The 26,625-nt window shown below is 41.3% G+C and overlaps 1 protein-coding gene across 1 annotated transcript in view; it reads left to right on the top strand.

Moving 5' to 3' along the window:
* Positions 1-26,625, top strand: part of WDPCP (WD repeat containing planar cell polarity effector) — a 250,030-nt gene that overhangs the window by 162,880 nt on the left and 60,525 nt on the right. The window contains exons 13-14 of the mRNA XM_034764195.1: positions 7,132-7,195; positions 23,837-23,939. Coding sequence (XP_034620086.1) covers positions 7,132-7,195; positions 23,837-23,939 — 167 coding nt within the window. The remainder of the gene's footprint in view (positions 1-7,131; positions 7,196-23,836; positions 23,940-26,625) is intronic.

Below are 26,625 nucleotides of genomic sequence, written 5' to 3'. Positions count from 1 at the left end.
CATAATCATTTGTCTCCAGGAGTTGACATTTTAAGTAAAACATCAGATATCACAAGATTCACAGTAAAATTATGAATGAGTTCTTGCTGGTCATTTTGTGCCTGATCTCCCACACTAGGGCGGTTAGAATCCTTTTAAAACACGTAACTTCATTTTTAGTTTTGTCTAATTTTAAAAGAAAAAATATTTGTAGCTAAAAGAAAAGCAGTACTTATTTTGAAAAATCATGCAAACTGCTTCTGTTCCAAAACTTGCTGATATGAGAACGTATGGGAAATGTCTTCTTTTATGAATAATAATGAATATTATTGTGCTTATGAAATGGGCAAAATGCCTAGAAAGTGAATGAAAGAATGAGCTATTAAATTGAAATATTAAATGAAATAACTGAATTTAAAGAGATCCTGTAAACCCTGCCGTAAATGTTGGGCGTTGTAGATGATTGAATATATTTTCATCATCTGTTTATGTGCTTAAATACAATCGCTTGATGTAAGTAAACACTTGATTGATATTCCGAATACTTAAATATTTGCATATGCGTCACACAATATTGAACAATTAAAACTTAATTTCAGTGGAATTTGATTGCATGTACATTTTTTTTTCAATATTCATTTTTGTCTGTTGTCTTTCCTCAGCATGTATTTAAATATTCCTTTTTATAGTGCATATCATCCTTGATTGGACTGCTAGATGAGGAGAGCTCAAGATTTCGTCAATTAAAAGAAAGGGTTTATAAATAATATTTGTGCCACAGCCCTTCTGCCGCAGATTATTTTTTAAATATTGTGTACTCTTATTGAAGACAAGAAAAAATAATGCGGCTCTCCTCCTTTATCGGCCCAGCACAAGGAATATGCTTACATGGTCAATGGGCATGTCTAAGAAGGCTTGTTGCTGTTAACTAGTCCCTAAAGAAATGTTTCCACCTTGTCTACAGTATATTTCCCACTCTCTGTTTCTCTGTCTCTGCTCAGATTTTTTCCTGTTGCTTCTTATAACTGGCTGTAGAAGATCTCACCCTTGATGCACTAATATACTGTATGTATTTTACAGATATCCCACACACACACACACACACACACACACACACACTTGGACCACTTTCAGAGCCATGAAATTCAGAGTGAAGGACAAATCACTATCTTGAAGCCTCTGTGTTATGTTTAGGTATTGCAGTACATATATAGCCAAAATCTACCCTCCAATATACCTGCAGAGCCCCCAGTTTAAATCAGTGAGAACCCTCCTCCCCTGCTCAAATCCAGGAACATGAATTTGGTTCACTGTACATAAAGTTAAAGTATATTACATGAATTAGATTTAATTTTTATACAATAACAAAATTAGGGGGTGAAAGAAATGTAATAGGTGCAGGGCAGATCCTTGGCCATACGGCAGCAGGTGCCTCCCCTTCCCCTCACCCGTCCCCCCATTGCCCCTGGTCCCCGCCGCCTCCCCTGGTCCACTATCCATTTCCCCCATCGCCCCTGGTCCTCACTGCCTCCCTACCCATCTCCCCATCCAGGGCTTAATTTGTCCCCAGTCTTGCCGGGGCTGAGCAAGTCTACTGTGAAAAATGGCATTTGTATGTTTGTTAATGTCACTTTTCACAACAGACTTAGTAGCTACCTAGGAGGCTGTGAAAAAGTGATATTAACATACAACTATCACTTTTCACAACAACAGACTTACTAGCTAGAAAGTCTTTTTAAAAAGCAAAAGAAACAACAACAAAAAAGAGAAAAATGGGCAAAGCATCTTATTTGTGCTGCTAGTCCGTTTAGGTCCAGTAAAGAATAGAGACAACAGTACATTATTTTTATTATTGAGTCTGCAAAAAAAACCCTGCAAAAATAAATTACAATGATTTGGACATGTATATGTGCATATTTATTTGTTTTTCCTAAAGTTGATTAAGCATTTTAGGGGAAATTGTCAGAGCGGCCTCCAGCAAGAGTTGGTGGTTGCATGCTGAGGCCATCAAAACATTTGTTGTGACTTAAAGTCAGTTTCTGTTTAACACTAGTTAAACACTGTTTAACACTTGTGTGTAGATTTAACGGGGCAGATTACAGACTGAGCGCCCTATTCTCCTCCTTTCTTATGCTGGCGTAAATCAAGAGTAACCCCACTAAAATCAATGGCATGACACTGGTGTAAAAGTGAGATAAGTGAGATAAGAATCAAACATTCAGCTTTTATGGCTTTTGTCAGTTTAAGTCACACTTTTAACACAGGGAGACAGAAAGGTCTAGCCCACCAGTTTGGAAGCCAGGAGATCTAGATTTTGTTCCTAAATCTGTCTTTTTCATCCTGTGTAGTCTTGGGCAAGTCACTTAATCTTTCTCTGCTTCAGTTTCCCCATCTGTAAAATGGGGTGATAATACTCATCTTTCAAAGCGTTAGAAGCCCTATAGATAGAAAGTAGTTATATAAGAACATACTAGTAGTATCATTTATTATACTAGGTTTTATACTTAATATTCTGTACTCTAAACAGCTCATAGAATAATGCTTTACTATTTGCCCTGTATAGTTGAATAGTATGTAAGTGCTAATCTCTAAGCTCATATTTCTATTGGCTATCACTTTGACCAAACAAGTGGCTGAACTTCATAGTTTACAGGCAGATTTTCTACTCTCTTTTTTTCAAAGTCTTGATTACTAGAGTTATTTTGAAGCAAGCAATAAGTTACAGTGTTCGCTTCAGGATCGGTAGTATATCAGCACCATTTTGAAGGCAACAAATTCTGCGCCCTGTAATCTTAATGCAGGAACAAAAGGTGGATTTTTTTATTGTTTAGGGGGGCAGATAACTATGAACGGAGTGTGTTAGAAATAATAAGAGCTCTCCCCACAACAAAACCCTATTGTAAAACAAGCATCATCTGTTTGACGGTATCTTTGCACTAATACATCACACAGGACACTTTCTAATTGTCTCTACAGAATGAAAATAGAGTGTTACACACCAAAGGGACTTAAAAAAAAAGGTTTGCAGATAAAGCTAGTTTAAAAAAAAAAACCAAAAGGTTCACTTTCTTGACAGATTTAATATTAGTTGCATAGGTAATCCAAACTTGTCACTGTCATTTGAAAACACTACCTCATTTAAGAGCAATACTACTTATAATAATTTATGAAGTCTCTGTGATTGTTCTTTCCGGCTCTCTTGGTTTCTGAAGAGCATTTCTTTGGTAGATAGTTTTTTCCAGTGCAGCTCTGAAAATAACAAGCTGGCTTTACGGTTTTCTGAGTAGGGGCCATAATGAGACAGAAGTATGTCTGTTGATTAAAGGGAAAAAATTGAAATCATTGTGAGACAGAAAAGAACCGACAGTTTTAAAGCCATGATTCCGTTCTGCAGGTCAGTCAAAGGAAAATATTACTTTTCATTTTTGGTGGCAAGTATGGTCTTGGCTGGAGCAGATCTCATTCAAATTGTTCCTTTAACTGTTGCCGTGTAAAAACGAAGATAGTGGAGGTGTATTCTTGCTGGTATCTTACAGGGCATGTTTCACTGAACTATTCAGTCTCCTCTTTTCCTTCTTGGGATTGCGGATGTGTTTTTATTCTGTATTTGAGAAACGTAGGAATGAGGAACTGTCATTTAATTTTGGGGTGCCTCCTGAAAAAGGTATACATGACACTAACATATATGTACTGCTGTAACATCGACCTATATATTTCTCTCAGTTAAAGCATTTAATTAAAAAGAACTATAGAATGCAATGTATTTGAATGTAATATCCTTCATACAAAATATTACAAAAAACTTCAGAGATATAGATGTGTGACGGGTCTGGGGCACTGCCTGGACCCCAGTAATAAAGGGGTTAACTTCAGCTCCGCTTTCCCCTCCCCGTATGACTGGGTGGGCAAACTTTTTGGCTTGAGGGCCACATCGGGATTCTGAAACTGTATGGAGGGCCGGGTAGGGAAGGCTGTGCCTCCTCAAACATCCTGGCCCCCGCCCTCTATCCGCTCCCTCCCATTTCCCGCCCCCTGACTGCCCCCCTCAGAACTTCTGACCCATTCAACCCCCCCCGCTCCTTGTCCCCTGACCGCCCCCCCCCGCTCCCTGCTCCCCGCCCCTACTATGCCGCTCAGAACAGCAAGACTGGCAGCTGCACCGTCCAGCCAGAGCCAGCCACGCTGCCCAGCAGGAGCTCACAGCCCCGCCGCCTAGAGCGGTGGCGGCATGGCGAGCTGAGGCTGTGGGGGAGGGGGGAGAGCAGGGGAGGGGCCAGGGACTAGCCTCCCTGGCCGGGAGCTCAAGGGCCTGGCAGGACAGGCCCGCGGGCCATAGTTTGCCCACCTCTGCCTTATGGGGTGCTCAGAGGAAGGACTGTAAATTAGTGATTGGAAGACACAGTGGAAAATTGTCTTTAGGAAGCTAGGAGTCCACACCTAGGGGCATAGGAACGCCAAGCGGGAGAGTTTCTTTCCTTTTCTGCTTATGTTAATTTATTTTGCTTTCTTGTCACCAGCATCATCCCTTGAGGGAAAGCACTTGCTGGCTAGCTCTAGGTTCCATTCTGCTATGTCATGCCACCAACATGCTATAGAAAAGAGCCAGAAGGCTTTTCAGAGCTGGGTAGAACAATGCTTTGGCCCAGGCTACAAACATAGGAATTGCCATACAGGATCAGACCAGTGGTCCATCTAGTGAGACAATTTCACCCATCAAAGGAAAGAAGGGCTGCGTTCTTCCCTGTGCACTTTCACTAACTTAGAAAAAGCCCCAGCACTGCCCACTAACTTTCCTGATCTAACCAGGCCTGTGAAAACCCAACAGAATATTGGCAGACCACTAATAGATTGTCTTACAAAATCCACTGAGCCCTCACAAAACACAACTTTTGAACCCTCTTAACTAACAAATCACAGTCAGTTTTCACCAGACCATCATCTGTGACCTCCTGCTGCCAAATTTCAAGTTTCTGTCATCTACAAGTGACGCAGTACTGTTGTTATTTTTAAAAAAGCAAAAAAGGCACGAATGTTTTTCATAAATGGGGAAGAAAACTATTATTTTCCATTGTCTTCATTCTCAAAAATAGCAGAATTGCTTTGGCTCAAACTTTCAAAGAAAATCTGTTCCCTGAGTGAGAATAAACCTGTCAAATTTTGGCCAGAAAGGTAAAAGAGTAAAAAAGTTATAAGCAACTAAATATTACCCCTTAAAATGGAAACACTTGTGCATCCTTAACTAGGGTCACACTGTGCTTATAGTAACTGAGATGTTTTATTTTATTTTACTTTTTGTTATTCTGCAAATCAAAAAATAATCTTTTTAAAATACGCTATTTCATTTCATACAGATTTTTCAGACTGTTTACAAGAATAATACTTTACCAGAAAACATATACACTATGAAAAAATCAAAATCTCTCATTATTCAGCTGAACTGTTATATGGTGAAACATGCAGACAGCATAATAGATTAGTAGACCTTTTTCCATATCAAGACTTTCTTTTCCATACTGTCCTCCCTAGTTGGAGCCTCACCTTCCATTTAACAAGCGCAGAGTGGTTTTGATCCTCTGTACTGAGAATTCTTCTAGATTCCCTGATATAATACGTGATCTCTCATTAGATGAGCATGATCTAGGGCAGCAGTTGTCGAATTGTGGTCTGTGGTGCTGGAAGGGTACACAAACTACTTGATGGTATCCTACAGATGGCTGGCTCTCCTTGGTTTCAGCTGCTTCTATAGATGTCCACTTTTTGTATTAAAAACATACATCAACGCTCTCTTGATATTTCTTTCTCGTGTAAGCATTTGCTGTAGTTGCGGCAGGATGGTGCATGTTTGTGAATGAGACAGGAAGTGGTCCATGGGATTGCACTTGGGAGGCGCTATTGTCCAGAAGACAATCTCTCTATTAAAATATTCACATTCGGAAACAGTTTGGGAACACTTGGTCTAGTGATCTCAATATAGGAGTGGGAACCAAAAGTGAAATTATGATCCCAGTGCTGACACAGATTCCTTCTGTAGGCAGGCAGCTCATGCGGTGTAAAAGGGGGATAAGGGCTAAGACTCTGCCTTCTAAATCCAGGCTCAAATGGGACTGGGACCCTTTGCTTGTGGATCTCCACTCTCCTCCCATGCAGAATTGAGGCTCAGTTACCTCTGTGACCCTGTTCTCCTCCTCACCAGACCCTGCAGAGAACGCTCAGCAGGTCTGGAGATCTGTGCTAGAAAGGGGGCCATTCTGGGTAGGGAGAAGAGTCTATGGGACCGGGGGTGTTCTATTGCCTCTCTTCCCTTTCCAGCCCTGTGGAGCTTTCCCAGACAAGATAGCACTGCCTCTAGGGCAGCGGTGGGCAACCCACGGCCCGTGGGCCGCACATGGCCCGTCAGGGCAATCTGCTGGTGGGCCGCGAGACAGTTTGTTTACATTGACCGTCCGCAGGCACGGCCATCTGCAGCTCCCATTGGCAGGGAACGGCCCACCACTGCTCTAGGGGGTACCTGGAATCTGTCACAATGAGGTAGCATGACTCCAATGGAACTGCATCGTCAGGGAGCTGGGCTGTATAGAGATTGCCAAAGTGCAATACATGCCCCTTCCATATGGCCCCCTGGAGTCCTGACAATTTTGGGGTGGGTCCATTAGTCTTTTATTGGGGGGGATCCTCACAGATTTCTCCCCCAGCTCTTTCTCTCACAGGTTTTACCATGAAAGGGGGTGATTGGGGCCAATAATATTTACCTAATTAACCCCCTGAGCTGTTATAAGGATTAATTTGTTATGTCCTGATCCTGCATGATGCTAAACACCCTCAATTCCCATTGACAGTAACTAGATCAAAGCGTGCTGATTGCTAAAATGTTTAGAAGATGAAAGTGCTCAGTAGCGTTGCTGTCATCATATTTTCATAGTTCTGTGATCTCCAGGCTATCTCACAAATGATTTCACCAGTCACCTGGGGCCTCCCTTTTGGGGTTCATAATAAATGCAATATATGTTTTAGATGAGAACTGAAGCAGAGGCAGCACACCTCATAGATTTTTACCAGCTGTCAGTTCATCTGCACATTAACACAGAGTACACTGGATCTCTCAAACTGGTGTTCTCCTCCTCAGCAAATGATACATTTCCCCTTTTCTTGCAGGTATCAGAGATTTGAAAAGGCATTTCTGCTCGCTGTTGACATAGGTGCTCGTGACCTGTTTATGGTGAGTCATTCCTGCAGATCGCTTTGTGATTGCTGTTCCTGAGATGAGTTAGTTGTCAGCTTTTGTGCACATTAAAAAGGATCAGTGTCATTTGCAGTATTAGACACATACTGGAGAAGGCTTTATTCTACTTGGCTTGCCCCTTGCCATCATGAAACTGGTCAATAGCAATCTAGTAGCTTTTGAGTTGCTGACATTTTCCTCGCCAGGGCCTCAAGACTGTTTTATGTTTTTCAGGAATTAATATATACATTCTTGAACTTTCCTCCTCCTCCTCCTCCTGTGTCAGATGTGGGTGCATGTCATCTTTCACTCTAATAAGCTTAAATGTTTCTAATCCATTCCTTTAAGAAGTACAGCTGCCGAGGCCAGGACACAAGAGCAGACCGTATCCTGGGGATACTGAATGCTCTCAGTGTGTCTCTTAGGTTTCTGTGGAAAGTGACAAATTATGAACGCTCCTCCAGGTACTTTTAAAACAACAAAGCTGCAACGTCAACCCAAGCGGTTTTCCATTTCGTGCGCTCTTTGGCCCTCCCATTTAATTAGCTACAAAAGTAAAATTAACTGTTTTTTAAAAGGTCCTATGTGCAAGGTCTGCAGGAGGCTCTTGTTTTATACGATCTTGCACCACAATGTCACAGTGAGGTCAGATGGACAAAGCCAGGAGTTCTTTCCCCGGCTCTCAGCATGCTGCTGCTATGCAGCTGATGTAGTTGTTTTCAAAGAACAATAGGGAAAGGGCTTGTTTTAAAAAAAAAAAGCCCTTTGAAAGTCTCATTTGCTTGACTCTTTTGCATAATGAAGACATTCTGTTGTTTAAATTAAGCTTTGGCACTAGATGTTAATATTATTTATCCCATTAAGTCACTTGCCCTGCTAGTTTGATCTTGATATTTAAATTGTATGTTAAATGATACAATTAAATCCTTCTTTTATGGGTTATAAAACGTCCTGTCTAATTATATAAAGAGTTCTATGAATCTTTTGATGCTTTTTGCCACAGCTCTAATCATGTGGCTTGTTCCATCTAATTAGAAAGATGTGTATACTATGATAAACTTTTCTAAGTGTGCATCAAAAGAATGTGATGGGAATATCATACTTTTAGGGAAATCATTACATATTTTTGTATTTATTTATATCCCCTCCAAACATTGTTTTTTTTTTCCGTTTCATCTCATCTTTCTCCTCTCTCTCTTTCTCGCTCTCTCAATAATATAATCTTTTCTGCACAAGACTTTGATGTAGCAGTGTTGAGATCTGTAACCATGGAGAGGCTTGGGAAATGATTCTGCTCTCACTTTCACCAATTTAACGCCACTGGGCTCGATTCTTGCTGTGCCTGAGCAGAGATTGTTTGCTGTGGGGGGGGGGGGGGAAGGATGAGAGGAAGCCAATCATGAGTTCCTGACTCTCAACCACCTGGCATGGTGTACACTAAATCAGCAGGGGGGCAGCTGTAATTTAAGGCATAAGGTCCCAAACACCAAAAATTGCTCCATCATATCCTTCTACTCCTCTGATACCCCCCCCCTCCCCAACATGTCCCCTTCCTCCTTGGACCAGAAGGGGGAGTTCCATCCCAGGAAGAAGTCACCCGGTTTGTGCTGGTGGAGATTCCCCTTACACAGGGGATATTCTCCAACACAAATCTCTGGACACCTTAAATTTGCTTTACACTGAGTCAGCGTATGTGGCACAAAGTGAACTTGGCCACTGGAGAATCCAGTCCATTGACTCCAGTGGAGTGACACCCATGTAAGGCCTTGTCTGGACTAGCTGAAAGGGTGTTTTATTTGCCCATTGGTTACATTGGTTGTCAGTGTTATTAACTTGAAGCTGTGATTTCCAAACTCACCGAGAAGTATCTCTGTCTAGCCTTGCGGTTTGGGGTTTGTCTCCCCTGGAGTTTTACCCACCAGTGTAACTATACCAATGTGGGTGCTATGGTGCAATCCCCTAATCTAGAGCATGGGTGTAACATGGCTTGTACCAATGTAGTTACCCAGGCTTAACAGTAGCTTCACCAGTGTAGACAAGGTCTTGTCTCAGCCCACTGAGTCCTGTCGTTATATTCAGCTACAGCATTATGATTACTGATTATTGTAGTAGCTCCCAGAAATGATGCTATACTTTAAAAAACAGTCAATTGAAGTATTTGGGGGTATATTTTCAATTTGGTACGTGGCGTGTCCACCACTAAATTCTTATTAACTCTAGAGGTGATTGGGTCCACAGTGGGATTTCTAATCCAAACCAACTCATATTCCCCACCAGGGTTGACTCTAGGCAATCTGGCATTCTAGGCACACCCCCAAGGAGTCACCCCATAACCCCATCCCTGAACCAAAGCCCTTGATTCTGACATCACTGTGTGACTCCAAAGGCCAGAGTAATCTGTATCCCTGTAGTGTCTGTGCCTTATTCCAGCCCTGTTCTCCACCCTTATATTTCAAGGGGAACAAGTGAGGCTTTATCAGAATTGCTGGTTCAGAACTTGTTTATGTAGTTTTGGTTCAAGATTGCATTGTAAAACTGGAAAGGGCCCATTTCCCAGACTAGTTTGAATTTAGCCCCAAGATACTGTAGATTTCAACAACACAGCTGATGGCTCACCATTCAGGAATGCAGAAATCTCACAAGGGCTGCTAATTTAGCAATATGTCTGCCACTCCGGGCTGAAATCTTATGAAGAGAGCTTGTGAAACTTTGGTAATATTAAACCTGACCCTAGATCTGGTGCAGTTTTGACCTGGAACTCTATCCTAATTTTGATCCATGTCCAAGATCATCTCCTTAGCTCATCTCTAATTAACATTAAAAGGAGTTACTCTTCTAAAAGTCTACTCTATGAAGCTGATGGTTTGTTCTTTTCTCTGCTACTTTTTGCCCAGAGAAGAAGCAACGACAGCCACAAGTTTTTGTCAGGCAGCTTGAGGTTCACAAGTGAAGTTATACTTGAGGTGCATCCATGAGAAACCAGATCCTTTTTGGCCCTTAATAGAGATTGCTGCCTTTCGTTATTTTTTAAATGAAAATGACTAAAATGTGATTGCTTCATAGGCACAGTGACTCTTTATGATATGATGTTATATACCAAATGAAATAACAATCTCAGAGTAATTGTCATGGTTCTACTATGCAGGCTTCAAAACAAGTTCCCACTGTCTTCGTGGAGCTGGTTCCAACATCCTGTTTAACTGCTGACTTACTAAAGGATGTTGTATGGAAACACACACTTGCATTTCCATAGGACTAGCTTGTAGCATGGCACAGTTTCATAAGTTTCATACCAGACCTGAAAAGCAAACTTAACTATGCAGTCACTAACATATGCTTCCATGATGTGTCTTTACTGTAACCTATACCAATTGCATCATGTGACGTTTTCCAGGGAATGACACAAATCTGCACAATGGTATCCCTGAGTGCTCAGTTTTGTATTTGTATCTCTAATTTAGTCTACAGATGTGTAAAATTTCATATCATCAGACGCCAGCTTCCTGTCGATAGCAATTCTGAGATGACTTTAAACCAAAAAGAACAGGAGTACTTGTGGCACCTTAGAAGTGCCACAAGTACTCCTGTTCTTTTTGAGGATACAGACTAACACGGCTGCTACTCTGAAACCTGTCTTTAAACCAAAAGTTATTCCAACTAAGATCAATATTACATTAAGATAATTTTTTGCCTCTTTTTTGTGCCTGTTTCAGATCATTCATACAAACTAGGTCCCTTTTTGGTGTTAATTCTGCCCACTTAACATCAAACCTAGCCCCTTTTCAGGTGAAGGATGCTCTGTCAACACAAACACTGAACACATGTAGACCTCTAGCTATTTTAGAGACTGGGAGAATAGCAGAAAGCCTATTCTGAACCTTTTTACAATTATTGAGAGCTGTAGTGGTGGTGTTCTCTTCCCGTACTTGCCCTGGGGAAGCAGTAGACACAATTCAATAGCAGCAGAAGATATTACAATGGAGGGCTTAACTTTGCATTTCCCTCCTTTTGTTGGTCTAAATTAGACCCTCAGGGCAAATTTCTGCCCTGGCTTACACAGGAAAACAGTGGCAATTTTAACCATGTCTATGAAAGCAGAATTGGGCCCATGTTATTATTTGAGTATATTTGTAATGTGCTTTTTGTTACATTTGTGCATTAATGGCTCTGGTATCTCTTCCCCTTCCAAACCTATCCACTGGCTCCCTCTCCCCTTCCACATCAAGTTGACACTCTGCTCTCATCTTTTCTTTTTCTCTGTCTCACTCCCTTTACTCCAGCAATACCCTCCCCCATAACTGCTCTTTTGGGGCCTGATTCTGATCTCACAGCTGTTTCACATGAGTGGAATGCTTTACATTTCAGTTACTCCGTCCTGGCTTCAGAATCAATCCTTTTATAATGTGCCCTTGCCTTCCCTGCAGTTTCTAGTGCCTAATATGCTTTCCCTAACCCTGTGCAGGAAGCAGGATCCACCCTCTCTCTTTCAAATCCCCCATCAAAATACACCTCCCCAGTAAGCCTGTCATTGCTTATTCACCACTCAGTGAAGTGAAAATGCTCATTTATAAAAAACGAACAAGCAATACTTACATTTAGGTAACAGTCATAGGGCTGAAATTTTAAACATACAACATTTGGGAAATTCAAAGCCACGTATACCTCAGAAATTATTGTTTATTTGCATGGGGGTAACACGTGGAGGCGTCAGTCCCATTGTGCTAGGCACACAACATATATAACAAAGAGATGGTCTCTACCCTGAACCGTTTACAATCTAAGTATATACTTTTAAATTTAGATCTTAATGCATACGTTATGGTACACCCTTTTCTTAAGCCTTTATAACAAACTATCTTGGGATTGTGAGATAGGATGAGAAAATTCAGTCCAAAATCTATTTGTTTTCATAAAATTAAAAGTATCTGAAGACAGGGATTCACACTGAAAGTTTCTTCCTCAGCTATCACTATAGCATCACTAACATGATGCTATAATAATACACATTCAGACACTGCTATATTCCTCTGCAACACTCCTAGCATCACGTCACATACAAATCCATCAATTATATAAACTCCCACAAAGTTCAATTAAAAAAAAAAGTAAAATAGAAGAGGACATAATATATCATGAATAACAGTTACATTTATTGGACGATGACTGATCCAATCTATGACAGAAAAGATCAAGCGATATAAGGGTTGTTAGCTTTAAATCCTTTTGTAGTGTGTTCCAGCTCTCCGCTGCTGAAAATTCAAAAGGCCATCCACTGTACCAAAGGTAGCAGAAACCCGAGCAAAAGGCACGTTAATAAAAGTGTCAGACCTTGGGTGAGACACTGATGAGGAAAGTGTAAGTAATTTCTGAAGAAATGTTGGAATTTTGCCCAGAAATATCCTATAGACATATGCGCAACAGTGTTTCAGATGACTTCTGCTCACTGAGGGCTAGCTCTGCATAAGTTGCAAAGATGAGCATAAAAAGCAGCTCCTGGAACTAATCAAATTGTTAAATGGTAAAAGCCAGCCATTTCAACATACTCTTGATAGCCAGCAGGAAAATCTATTTTCCTGCTTGTTTCTGATAGGTAATGTGATATTTGACGTGATAATCTCTTGGTTGATTATGTGAAAAAAATCTGTTACAATCATGTTAAGAATTTTATTACATCGTTTTGTTTTCATTCGTTGATGTACATAGTAAGGGAATCTGGGTTTTGGTTTCTCTTTTTTCCTCATTTCATGTTTTGTAATTTCCTAATAAAATCCCATTTGGTAGGTTAATTTGAATGTGAGGTGAAAGCCTGTGCTGTCATATGGGCATAATTCGGAAAACATAAGGCGAAAATGGCTGAGAAGTTTAAAAAGTAGATGTTAACAGACCGTGAATCTCAGTGATGATTGAACCAGGTGATGTTCTAAACAAAAAGAGCTCTCAGCTTACTTCTAGCATTTCCCATGCTACACACGGACCCAACACACATTCTAGGTGTCAAAATGACAGACAGAGAGAGAGAGACAATTCTGGACTCCTGTTATATAGATTGACTGCACACATTTGGGCGGAAATTGGTGGTTTAATTAGTATGACAAGTTATATAAAATGGTATTTAAAAATAACTTACAATAGGGTTTTTTAAACTGTCATATTTATTTTTTGCTTCCAACGTTAAAGCACTCTGCATAACCACACGAAAAAAGGGCACTTACCAGGCTGCTGCTCTATCTATGTGAGGTGCTGATAGGGTCCCCATTACCGTACTATCTGAGTGCCTTCACACAGGACCAAGAAGAAAATCCAAGAACATGAACAGGGAGCAATACAGGCTGTAATTTACAGTAAACAACGTGCAAATTTCTGTTTGTTGAAAGTACATTTAAAGGAACGTTGTCATTTTCTGTAGTTGTTCTCCCACCGACTTTATTATTAAAAAAAAAATTACAATCGGTGCTGCTTTCAGTTTAAACTAAAAACCAGAATCCCTAAACATAATCGATATAAACGTTATTATATACGTGGACAGAATCTGGCTACATATTCAAATATTTGTAAGCTCAGACTTGTTCCAGGGCCATCTCATTTTCAGCTATCTCGAGTAAGCTGACAGTATAAACTTTTAACTTTTTAATCTAGATAAAAATCATAATTTTTTTGACTCAGGCCCCTCTCGCCTGACAACCACGGCAGACCTACACACAGAGGATGTACAGTGTTCGCTGCAAGCTCTTAACTGATTACTTTGCCCCAGGGCACTTGCACATTCTTGTTATATCACACCTTTGTTTGTGCTCAGAAACTGGTCCAAGCACATCTATACTTTTGGGATTCTGAAAGGCATCACCCTTTCATTCTGGGGACTCGCTATTCTTCATCCCAAACCTTATCCTTTCCCCACTTGATCTTCGGATGCTCTCAATCTGTCTTATTATTGTATAGTTCTCAGAAGTGTGAGATGCACTTACATGATAACCTACAAAGACATATTCCCTGCCCTAATTGCATACATTTGCTCACATTCTAAATTTTAGATGTGACAAAATGAGTGAGGGAACAAACAGTAGGGAGGAGACATGGGAAAGAAGGACTAGGGTTAAAGCAATACAGTCGTGTAGGTGGTACCCAGTTTAGGGATGTACACCTTTTGGTGGTTCTCTTATACACAGAGTGCAGATGTGACTGAATGTTATTGACTTAATTTTTGTGGACACCTGAGAAGAAGTGTATTCTCAGGAGGCATATAACAATGAGAGTGAGCGGCATTATGGATCACAGTTGGGAGGATAGTCCATGTACTGGTTGCAGCATGAAAAAGGCATGGAGATGCGTGTGGAAGAATCAGACTTACTGGAGTATCGAGACTCACATCACTGGCATGAATGTAATAGGTGACCAGATAGCAAGTGTGAAAAATCGAGACAGAAGTGGGGGAGTAAAAGGCGCCTATATAAGACAAAGCCCCAAATATCAGGACCATCCCTATAAAATCAGGACATCTGGTCACTCTAAATAAGAGATTAGTTTGGATCAGCAAGAAGGAGCAAAGTAATGTAGATAAGTGAATGTGAGAAGTTTATATTTGATGTAATAGAGGAGAAGCTAGTGAAGTGATTCAAGAAGTGAGGTGATATAATCAGAGTGACAGGCGAGAAATCTTTGTGGCCATATTTTGGATATACTTGTATGGGGCAATGTTGAGAGTCAGGAAGACTAGAGACAAGATTCTGCAGTAATCAAGGCAAGCGATGATTGAGACATGGCTGAGAGTTTTAGCTATTTAGACACAGAGGATTGGGTGAGTCTTGAAGCTCTCATAGAGGAAGAAACAGGACATCTGGACACAGTCTTGGTGTGAGAGGAGAATAAAAGGGAGAAGACAAAAATGACCTTCAGATTCTGAGCCCAGGTGACAGAAAAGATTGTCGTGTTATCACTACATGGGGGAAGGAAGAAGAGGAGAGGATTTGGACAGAAAATCCTATTTTGTCTGGGTAATATCATCATTTGATCCAGGAACCCATTGACTGAGAGTCTGAAAAATTGTTATAATTAAATATATATATATAAATAATATATTTATAATCTATAAATATATGTATGTATAGCATTAGGGATTGTAGGGTTTGGTTTCTATTTTTACTCATTTTAGTGTTTGGTTTTGGATATTTTAGTGTCTTGTAAATTCCTTTAAAACAAAACTGGTTTTACAGGTTTATGAATCTCAGCTGCATACATCTGGGCAGAAATTGGTGGTTTCATTATCAATAAAAATCACACAAACATTGTTTTGTTTTTTAAAATAATCATACATTTTAAGCAGTCTCATTTTATTGTTTACATCTTAAGTTTCAACACTGTAACCACCTAAACAAAATCTGCTCCTCATGTGGCTATATGAGCTGGAATGAAATTGCAGAGAGCATGAACAGGAAGTAAATACTGATTGTAAGTTTACAAGATGAAATTTCTGTTGAAAATCCCTTTAAGGGAATCTTGCCATATTCGGTTTATTTTTAATAAAATTGCTCTCCATCTTATATTATTTAAAATGAATTCTTGAAAATCTACAATCATTGTTATATTCAGTTTATATTGAAAACCAGAACCCCTAAACTTAATATATGGGGACATTTTAAAGGCACAAAGGACAATTAGGCTCCCAACTCCCAAATTTCCCCCGTAATCTGTAGATGTGAGAGTAGATCCTAGCCATACATGCAAATGACTCATCCCAGAGCCATTTAATTTATAGCTGTTATCTTGAATAAGCTGACAGTATCAACTTTTAGAGAGACAAGTGGAATGAGGTAATATCTTTTATTGGGCCAACTTCTGTTGGTGAGAGAGACAAGCTTTTGAGCCTACACAAAGCTCTTCTTCAGGTCTTTAAACTTTTAAATCTTGATAAACATCATAACTTTTGTGACTCAGGCCCCTCTACACAGAGGAAGTACAGTGTTTGCAGCAAGTTTCTAACTAATTACTTTGCCCCAAGACACTTGCCACATTCTTGTTAAATCACACCTGTGTTTGTGCTCAGAAGATGATCCAAAAACATCCAGACTTTGGGATTCTGAAAGTCCGCACTCCTTCATTCTGAGGAACTGCAGTTCCTCCTCCTTGACCCTTCACCCTTCACTAGTGTTTTTTCTGATGCTCCTGGCTCTTCCACTCATGTACTTTAATTTCAATACTACTGTTGGTGCAATTAGATGTGGGAGAGACAAATGAGTATTTGACAAGCCATCTTTTCAAGCAGTCATTCGTCTTTCCCTATATGCTTTAAGGTTGACAAGCTAATGCAGAGCAAGCCAAAGGGTCACAAGCATGGTAAGGGATGACAAAGGGAGAAGATCTGTGAAACTGATGGTAACATACAGAGAAAGAGAGAGATTTTAATGAAAAAATACTGTTAGGTGACATTTTGTTCCTTAAATCTTATTTATCTTTTTACAAAATTAGGGGGGAAATGTTTTTGGAATATGGCTGTTGTCTTTCCCCCTCTTTTTCCTTTCTGTCAGTCTCATATTTCTTTTCATCTCTCTATCTTCTGCTCCTCTTCCGGAACTAGGAGTACTTGTGGCACCTTAGAGACCAACAAATTTATTTGAGCATAAGCTTTCGAGGGCTAAAGCATGCATGCATCTGATGAAGTGGGCTTTAGCCTACGAAAGCTTATGCTCAAATAAATGTGTTAGTCTCTAAGGTGACTCAGGTACTCCTAGTTCTTTTTGCTGATACAAACTAACATGGCTACCACTCTGAAACCTGTCTTCCAGAACTGTTACTCTTCAGCTTGTGCCATTAGGGTTTTTGTCCACTAAATTAAGGTGTCAGAAAATCCAGATGTAGAAGGCAACAGAGGGTCCTGTGGCACCTTTAAGACTAACAGAAGTATTGGAGCATAAGCTTTCGTGGGTGAATGCCCACTTCATCAGACGCAAGTGTTATCTGATGAAGTGGGCATTCACCCACGAAAGCTTATGCTCCAATACTTCTGTTAGTCTTAAAGGTGCCACAGGACCCTCTGTTGCCTTTTACAGATTCAGACTAACACGGCTACCCCTCTGACAGAGGTAGAAGGATATTCTCACCAGAAGCTCTCTGAGTCTGGGAGATAGCCATGGCTTTTTTACTTGGAGACACTGTCTCAAGGAAAGATTCCATTCCCTTTACATTCCTGTATGCAGTTAGAGTGCAGAATAAAATATCTCTTTGGATTTTTATCTTTACGATAAAAGATAATGAGAAGGTGTTTTGCTTTTGCCACATGTGAAATAAGTGTTCTCTGAGTAGCTTCTGTATATTCCCGCTCATGAGTTGTGCCAGTGAGTGCAGTTCTGATGATAGGACCTTAACTAGTAGTGCCCATTGGAGTGCTCACAGCCCCCTTCCTGGGCCATCCCTCACTGTTCCTGAATATTCTATGGGCAAGGCTATGAAAGGGGACTCGGCCCTCCGGCCACTCAGTTCCTTCCAGCCACCATCAGCGATGGACTTGGAACCTCTCTGGACCTTCAATCCAAATTGTGTTTAAATGAAAATGCATTATGAAACTTTTTGCTTAGGTTTTAGATGGTTAAGATTGCACACGGTTAGCATTTACATTTTCAGATGGGTGGTTTTTACCACTTTTAAGTTAACTTTGGCATCCTTTTGAAGATTCCTGTATGGCAGATCCCCCCTTCCAAGGCACCTTTTGGTTCTCTGACCAAGCTGCTGTCACTAATACTATCCTTGCAGGACCATTGCTTTCACCTCTACCTTCTGCACTGGATCCAAGATTGGAAACACTCCTGCAAATGGAATTAGAGGTTCTTCCTCTTTCCTCAAGCCATCCACAATTTAAACAAAAGCAGGGATGTGCCCAGAAATAAAAATTTGATGGTGTTCTGTGCCCCCACCATGGCCCGGGGCTCAAGGAGTTCACTCTCCCCCCGTGGTCTCAGGGCCGGAGAAGTTCGCTCTCCCCTCATGGCCATGGGGCCGGAGAAGCAGTCAGCTCCTTCTGTCGCCCGAGGAGCTCACTCGCACTGCCGTGACCTCAGGGCTGGAGGAATTCTGTGCCCCAGCCAATTATTGGGGGGCATTGCCCTCCTTGTGCATACCCCTGAACAAGAGACATTCAAAATCCCAACCATTTCTACTTTGTGGCTAGGATTATGAACCAGATCCAGTGGGTGAGTATTGGTCCAACTGGCATATGCATCCATAGCCAACACGGCCCCTTTGGCCAACTCCTTCAGACCTGGATCCATATCACATATTTTATTCTGAGCAAATGCAACCCCCTTTGGGACCTCAGGGTTTAATTCCTAAGTATCTAAAGCTACCAGATTGATCTGTGAAACCCAGAAAAGGAACACAGTCTCCTACTGTGATTGCTGATGCAATATCAGAAGAAGAACATGACATAAGGGATGTAGGATGCAGATCCTGACGCTGACAACCAGACATCTCCCGATCAGAACATCTGAGTGTCTTCTGCATAATCTCCGTCTGCGGGTGCAATTACATGTCAGGATGGCATCCACACTGAAGTTACCAACATCTGCCGTAGAAGAAACTTCACATCCAGTGTTTGACATCTTTGGCTCTCATTCCTCCATCAGATTTTTTCTGCTTTTATTGGATGGGCTTTTACACCCAACTAAGCTCATCTCATCTAATCCAGTCACTTTCCAGGCAACAAGCAGATAAATAAATTCCCCAAGAGTGTTTTCATACCCATCCTGCCCCATACTTCCTGGTAGTAGAGGCAGCTATCTAAAGGTCAGAAAGGGGGTTGATCCATTCTAGTCCATCAGAGAAAGATGGGGAAAAAGGTTTTCTCTTCCTCCATTTTAGATTTAAGGGTAGCAAACTATCAAGCTGTCATGGCTCACTTCCAATATCACCTTTGGGAAAAATTATTAATATCCTCCAAATTCCTTCCTGACAAGCGGAGGAAGTTTGGCAAATGTGATCATAATGGAAACTCAGCAAATGGAAAAATATGTCTTCAAGGTGATCTTTGACTCCTCAGAGTCTGTGGTCAGAGGTGCTTTGTCTGCTACTTCAATGAGAAGGTTTGCCTGTGTGACAGTGCTCACTTAGGTAATTGTGTAACGGAGAATCACAGGCTTAATTGGGATCAATTAGCCTGTAATGTGGGGATTGTTGACACTTGTGGGCAATGATAAGGCTAATGAGTTAATTAGCTCAGCCAGGGGAAGTTATACAATTGGCAGGAATGGGAAGTAAAGAGGGGAGCTCAGAGAGTGAGCTGGGTGTGGCTGAGATAGCTGGGTGGAAGGATCCTCCTGCTAGGTTCTGCAGTGCCTGGAATCTGAGATTAAAGGGACACATGGCAGAAAGGAACAGACTGTGAGTATGCTGTGAATAAGAGACCATGCAAACGGGCCAGGCAGCATGGCACACTGGGTAGCAAAGGGAGCACCTTGTGACAGCTTGTCTTTAATTGTCAGGACTGCCACCAGAAACCAAAGCAAAAGTTGAGGATCTCTGTTTTGAAGGTGAAGGTCTTTTCAGTATCAGGACCAAAGAGAACTAGAAAGAATGAAAGAGACTAGATATATTGCTGGGTCTCTGGGCATTTCTTAGCAACCAGGAAGAAAACCAGGGATGTCCCTCTCCAGATGTCAAAGGCAACAGTACCCTTCCTCCTCTTCTTTTACACCTGATCTAGAGGAGACACTATTATCTGAAGTATCCAAGGAGATCCACAGCACTCTTCTCAACAAAGAAGTAATTTTAAATCAAGACCAGGAGGCAAACAACCTTCTGTAATGTCTTTAGGACCAAGCCCCAGGTCCCACATTTGACAGTTTAAATTAGAATAATCCACAGTTGGTATCCAATATAGCTTGAGATTCTTTCCAATCCCCTACTCCCCTCCTTGTTCAGGGACCCCTCTCACAAGACTCTGTTGAGATCAGAGGTTCTGGCTCTTCTCAAAATAGAAGTGGTGGAGGAGGTCCAAATGGAATTCAGAAGGAAAAGGTTCTATTCAAGATACTACTTGGTTCCAAAAAAGGTGGTGGTCTCTGACCAATCATGGATCTAAGGAAACTAAATATCTTCATTAAGAAATTCCATGACAAATACCTCAGCTTTACAGTAGGAAACAACCATTATCAATACACAGTCCTTCTGTTTGGCCTGTCTGCCACCCTCAGGATATTCAAACGGCCTGTCAGTGGTAACCTCTTACTTGTGAAGGAAAGGGATACATGCTTATCTTTACTTGGATAATTGCCTAATAAAAAAACATAATCAGAAAATCATCTTTGCAAAGCCATTTTCTCATATTGTATCCTTTTTGAAAATCCGAGGTTCCTGATAAATCAAAAAAATCTGATCTGGAATGGACTAAATCAATACCTATCATCAGCTAAACAGAGCTCTTCTTCCTCGAGAAAGATTTGAAACCATCCAAGTTGCTACACACAGTCTACAAACTCAATCACCTCAGCAAGTAATATTCTACCTCTGATTAATTAATAACCTATGTCATTCCATATGCTCATCTAAAGATGAGAACCCTTCAACACTGGCTGTTCGCCAACTACAGACAGAGCATAAATAGCATGTATCAGAAACTAATCATTCTGACAAAGGTGCTGCTATCGTTACAGTGGTGAACTCAACCATAAAATGTGCTCCAGGATGTACAGTACAGCCCTCCAGCACCATCAGTGACTGTCACTGTGGATACATCCAATGTAGGATGGGAGCTCATTGCCACACCTTCAATGCAAGAAGTCATTGACTCCCAAGACAAGATTCCACAAAAACCTGCTAGAATTCATTGGGTGTTAAAGGCTTTTCTACTTCCTGTTCAACTCAAGATTGTTCAAGTGGTCACAGACAGTCCCACAGCAGTTTATTATATAAACAAGCAGGGAGGAGCCCACTCTCCCTGGCTCTGCAGGGAAGTGCTATTATGCGAATGGTGCATTACTCATAGTGTATTTCTGATAGCACTATATATGCAGGAAAGAACAATGACCTAGTAGATCAACCCAGTAGGGTCAACGTGGATACACAGGAGTGGTCCCTGAAGACATCAGAAGCACAGGGAATCTGTACAGTGGGAACACCCAGCCATAAACCTATTAGCAACCAAATAAATATGAGGTGTCAGATGTTTGATCTGAGGATGGGGATAGCCAATCATTTGATCTCAGATGCATTTCTCCTACTATGGAATCAAGGGTTCTTGGGTACTTCCCCCCACCCCCATGCTGAAGGTCATACACAAGATAAAGCCGGACAAGACCAGTATTATTCTAATCACCTTGGCTTGTGCCAGGCAACAAGGGTTCCCAATCCTGCTCCACCTGTTGACAGGGAACTTCAAGACCCTTCCGATCTATCTAGATTTATTGACCCACCAGAGCAGTTGAGTCTGTCACCCAGACCCAAACTCTCTCCAGCTGACAGCGTGGACGATAGGTTTCTAACTAACTTCAAGCTTTCATGTTCAGCTGATGTACAAACTATTTTAATTAATTCTAGGAAAGAATCAATTAGAAAATGGAGTGTGTTAAAATGTGTTCTCTATGTGGACAGTTGAAAATAGCATACCTCCTTCATCAGACCCAGTCCAAATCATGCTTAATCTCAAAATTCCTGTTCTGTCTTTATCCTTGATTAAACGCTGTTTATCAGACGTATTGGTTTTCACACTCTGGTTAACAATAAGTCAGTATTCACACATGAGTCAGTAAAGGAATTTACCTAGCGATCCCCCATGAAGGGGATCCCTCCACTGTGGGATCTTAACTTGGTTCTCACACAATTAATGAAACAACCTTATGAACCTCTGGGAGAAGGTTCTTTATTTCATCTTTCAATCTTCCATCTTTTTTGCCCCAAACCTCTTGCCCATAGGGCTGAAGCCATGCTACACACACTACTAGAATGATTTAGAAGTAAACAGAGCTTTGGCTTACTCTTTAGATAGGACAAAGAACTTTAGATGTTCTCCTATTTTCCTGTGCAGAAAATAAAAAAGGGTAACCTATTTCTTGACAATTGTTGTCTAGATGGATTAGACGCTTCATTCAGGAGACATACTTTTTTGGCTTCAATACCTCTTCCCCAGGAAATTAAGTCTCACACTTTACTAGGCTAAGGTGGCATCGTCTGCATATCTCAGACTTACGCCAATTGTAGAGATCTGGAAAACTGCTACTTGGAGGTTCATCCATACTTTTCACAGAGCAGCATGCCTTGGATCTAGCCTCTAGGTCGGATGTTCAATTTGGCAGTGCAGTCCTACAGTTGCATTTTCACTAGAACTCCTCATTTCATCTTCCTTTGAAGGAGTACTGCTAGCCAGTCTAGCCCATGAGTGGGAATGTGCAGAAGCCACTCTGTGGTTATTTACTTGTAACAGAGGTTTTTCAGGATGGACTCAGCATGGTCACACTTCCCAGCCATCTTCCCCTCTTCCTTAAAGTCCTAATTACAACACAGACCTGAGGAGGCAGTAGAAGGAGCTCAGGCAGTGTGAGCGCCACTTCCCCTTTTATAGCCTCACCCCTCAAACATTCTGAAACAGTGAGGGTAGGGACAGGAGGGGGCATGTGAGCCCTCCAGTGGGTATGGCTAGCTAAGGTTCCACCATCAGAGCTGCACCAGCTAGCACATCCCATGAGTGTGACGAGGCAGACTTCTCCTCGTAGAACCGCAGTTACAAGGAAGTACTCTTCATTTACTACAGTAAGCAAAACTGTGCCTGGCTGTTGGTGCACATCCATGTCAGAGAGGCATTACCCTCAAAGGTTAGACCATCAAAACAGATCCCTCTTCCCTTAAGGATAGGTGGACACTGACCTCAAATTACAGGAGGCAACGATGGGCCCATGACTTGGAAATAATATACAGCGCTCTGATCCAGTGTGGCCAACTGTAGCTTAGCCTACAGTCATCTGTGATTAAACCCATGGTTGTCATAGTGGCCATGAAATCCTGAGTTGACTCAGAAATCTCATCATCTATTTGAATGTTCAAGTCACTGAGCACTGTTAGTCTCTGTACTGTACCTCCAGTATCATTGCAGTGAGAATCACCTCACACAAAGAATTTACTATGCAATAGGACAATCGTTACACTGAAACCTATTCCAGCATAGCTTTAGCCCAAAACTCTCATATGGAAATGCTGCATCACAAACATTAACATTAGATCAAGAGTCATCCTGCACTTTTGGTTAGATGTAAAGAACATAGCCTCACAAACAAGACAGGCAAACCACCTTCCAGCCAATCCCTCTTCAGTTCATGTCAGGATAGCTGCACCAGACTCCTAATGCATCCAGCTAAAGTTTCAGTTATACATGCAAAGTCATCAGCCTGACTTTCATCAGCTCATGGAGGGTCAGTGTTTTATGTATTAACCAGAGACTTTTCTTTCAACAACGTGAGTAGAGTTAATAAATTTGCATAGGGAAAGAATAGTACAAATATAGGGAAAGAATAGTACAAAGAAAATTAAAATATAACAGTAGGTTCATCTGTTCCATTTGTATTTGCGATCTAAGCAAGAAAAGAGCCTCTTTCTTTCAAATTCTCCTTTGTTACTTGTCTGATTCATTTTAGATTAATCTTTTATTTTGCTTTATTTCCAAAGGACATCCATTACCTTGCAGTAGATAAGGGTGAATTGGCACTAGCTGAAGTGGCAAAGAAAAAAGCTAACGACATTGATGCAGAATCAATAACTACGGGAGTTGGTAAGAATTAATGCTTTTTTTTTAAAAAGCCCTTTTTGTTTTAATCAATACTTGTTCTGCATCACCACGATGTTATACTTGTAGGGGGTTATTGGTTAATTTGAATTGTTTTCTTGGAAAAGGAGGTGGTGGTCTTTATTTGTGGGGAAGAAGGTAAGCTTATGAAAACAGCATTGCTTTGCCTTTGGGTATAGAAGTGAGAATTGTGTCAATGTGCGGGCTGCAAAGCAAAAGAGAGTAAATCACCACAGTTTTATAGAAAATAAGAAAAAGGGTTAATGAATTCCATGCACATTGTAATGAGATCAGGTGCGAAGGGTCCTGATCCTGAAATCCTTATTCACACAAGTAAACTTTATTTATTAAGGACCAGATTGTGGAAACCTTACTCACCTGGCTGAGCATTTACTCACCAAGTAGTCCCGGTGAAGACAATGGGATTCACGCTGGAAGTACTCAGGTGAGATAAATGCTCTCCAGTCTGAGCAAGGGGGGGCTTCACCATCTGGCTCTAAAGTAGGTCTGTTGCAGTCAATGGGACTTGGCATTTGAGTAAGAAATATCTATGTGAGCAAAGATTGCAGGACTGTGCCCATAGTTGGGCCACCAGTAGCTCAGCAGGCTAGACAAAACAACTTGCACCTCTCTTCCCCCCGCAAAGTAGAAGGCTCGATCATTTCTTGTGTTTTCACTTAATCTCTTTAAAGAGACATGTAAAGATATGGAGACTGTTCTATTTCTTTAAATGTGTAGCAGAATTCAGAGGGCGGGGAAGTCCGGAGAAGTTTCTAGGCAAGAGCCCTATGTAAGAGAGAAAGAAAGAGCATAGCAGCCAGTGGTGGGCAATCTGCGGCCCGCCAGGGTAATCCGCTGGCAGGTCGTGAGACAGTTTGTTTACATTGACCATCCACAGGCATGGCCGCCTGCAGCTCCCAGTGGCCGCGGTTTGCCGTTCCCAGCCGATGGGAACTGCGGGAAGCGGTGCTGGCTGCAGGGACATGCTGGCGCCGTTTCCAGAAGCTCCCATTAGCCAGGAATGGCGAACTGCTGCCACTGGGAGCTGCGGGCAGCCATGCCTGCGGACGGTCGATGTAAACAAACTGTCTCACGGCCCGCCAGCAGATTACCCTGAGGGCTGCATGTGCCCTGCGGGCCGCAGGTTGCCCATTACTGCAGCTTTATCTGTAATATGTACAATACCATTTTCCTTATTCCAATGCTGTTCTTTGCTGAGTGTCAGAGCAAATCATCTCTTTCTGTGATCCTTTCCTATTGTCACATGGTAAGAGAGTAGGATGATCTTGTGGTTAAGACATAGGCTTTGGAGTTAAAAAAAACTGTGTGAACTTGGGCTAGGCAAGTTTTTTGGGGGCCAGACTGTCAAAAATAGAAGATTATAACTGTGAGTTTACATTTGTACATATCTGATTGTGAATGCAAATGCTAATGTACACGCGAAAGTCAAGTATTTTTATGTGCATGTGGCTAGTTCAATGCCTAATGGGCTATGTGTGCTTGTAAAAACCTGATTTGCATGGGCTCATTGCATATTTGCGTGTATGAGCGAGTCAGGCACACATGTATATATGCAGCCGTACACACTTAATACTACAAGTTTAGCCCTTAATCTTGCTGAGTCTGTTTCATTATGTGTAAAATAGAAATACTAATACTTAGAGATTTTATGAGGTTAAATTAATGCTTTTAAAATGTATTAAGAATCTTGAATGGAAAGCCCTCTCTCTGTAACTGCTAATTATTATTATTTTAAAGTAAACTCCTTCATTGTAAATGATAAAGTCAATCCATCATCTTTAACCATGGTCTTTAAGATGTCATTTTCTGAATAATTAATATCAGGGTGGTTTAAATTTTTTAGTAAATGCAATGCCCCCCTGATAAATTGTAGCGAAGCCTCAGTATATTAACAGTGGGTTTGATTCAGTTTCTCCTGACATCAATGGGAATCTTACCATGAGTTCAGGAATTGGATAGGGCTCTAAGTACTTGAAAACGGAGTTAACAGTTTTGTTTTCTTTTGCTTGTAAACATATACTGAACTTCTGCATTATGCCGCTTTAATTTTAAATTTGTGACCCAAGGAAGAATCATTAGCAAAGAAGGTTTTATTAGGCCCGGGCATTGTTTAACCACTCAAAACAAAAGCAAAATCAGTGACCACCCTATATGTAAATTACAGTGTCAATGCAACACTAACTCTGAGAAGTGAATCAGGCAAAAGTCAGAAGTCTCAGAGTTATGGTTCAAACAACAATCTTAACTCTGCCTCTTGGAGTGTATGTATTACAACCGAGTCTTTCATTACAGACCATGTATGCAGTAGAACAAAATACTACATGTCCATTTAAGGGTGCATGCATAGAAAAATTAAGTTACCAGCTTCCCCAGTGTATTGTGATTCCCATTTTTGAGAGATGTCAAGCATCAGGGGGTAGCTGTGTTAGTCTGTATCCACAAAAACAACAAGGAGTCCGGTGGCACCTTAAAGACTAAGGGTACGTCTATACTTACCTCCGGGTCCAGCGGTAAGCAATCCATCTTCTGGGATTGTCCCAGAAGTGCTCGCCGTCGACACCGGTACTCCTGCTCCACGAGAGGAGTATGCGGAGTCGATGGGGGAGCCTGCCTGCCACATCTGGACCCGTGGTAAGTTCGAGCTAAGGTA

This window comes from Trachemys scripta, chromosome 3 (assembly GCF_013100865.1).
Source record: "Trachemys scripta elegans isolate TJP31775 chromosome 3, CAS_Tse_1.0, whole genome shotgun sequence".
Taxonomy (NCBI): domain Eukaryota; kingdom Metazoa; phylum Chordata; order Testudines; family Emydidae; genus Trachemys; species Trachemys scripta.
Note: the sequence above shows the minus strand (reverse complement) of the source record. Positions and strands in the feature narration are given on the sequence as shown.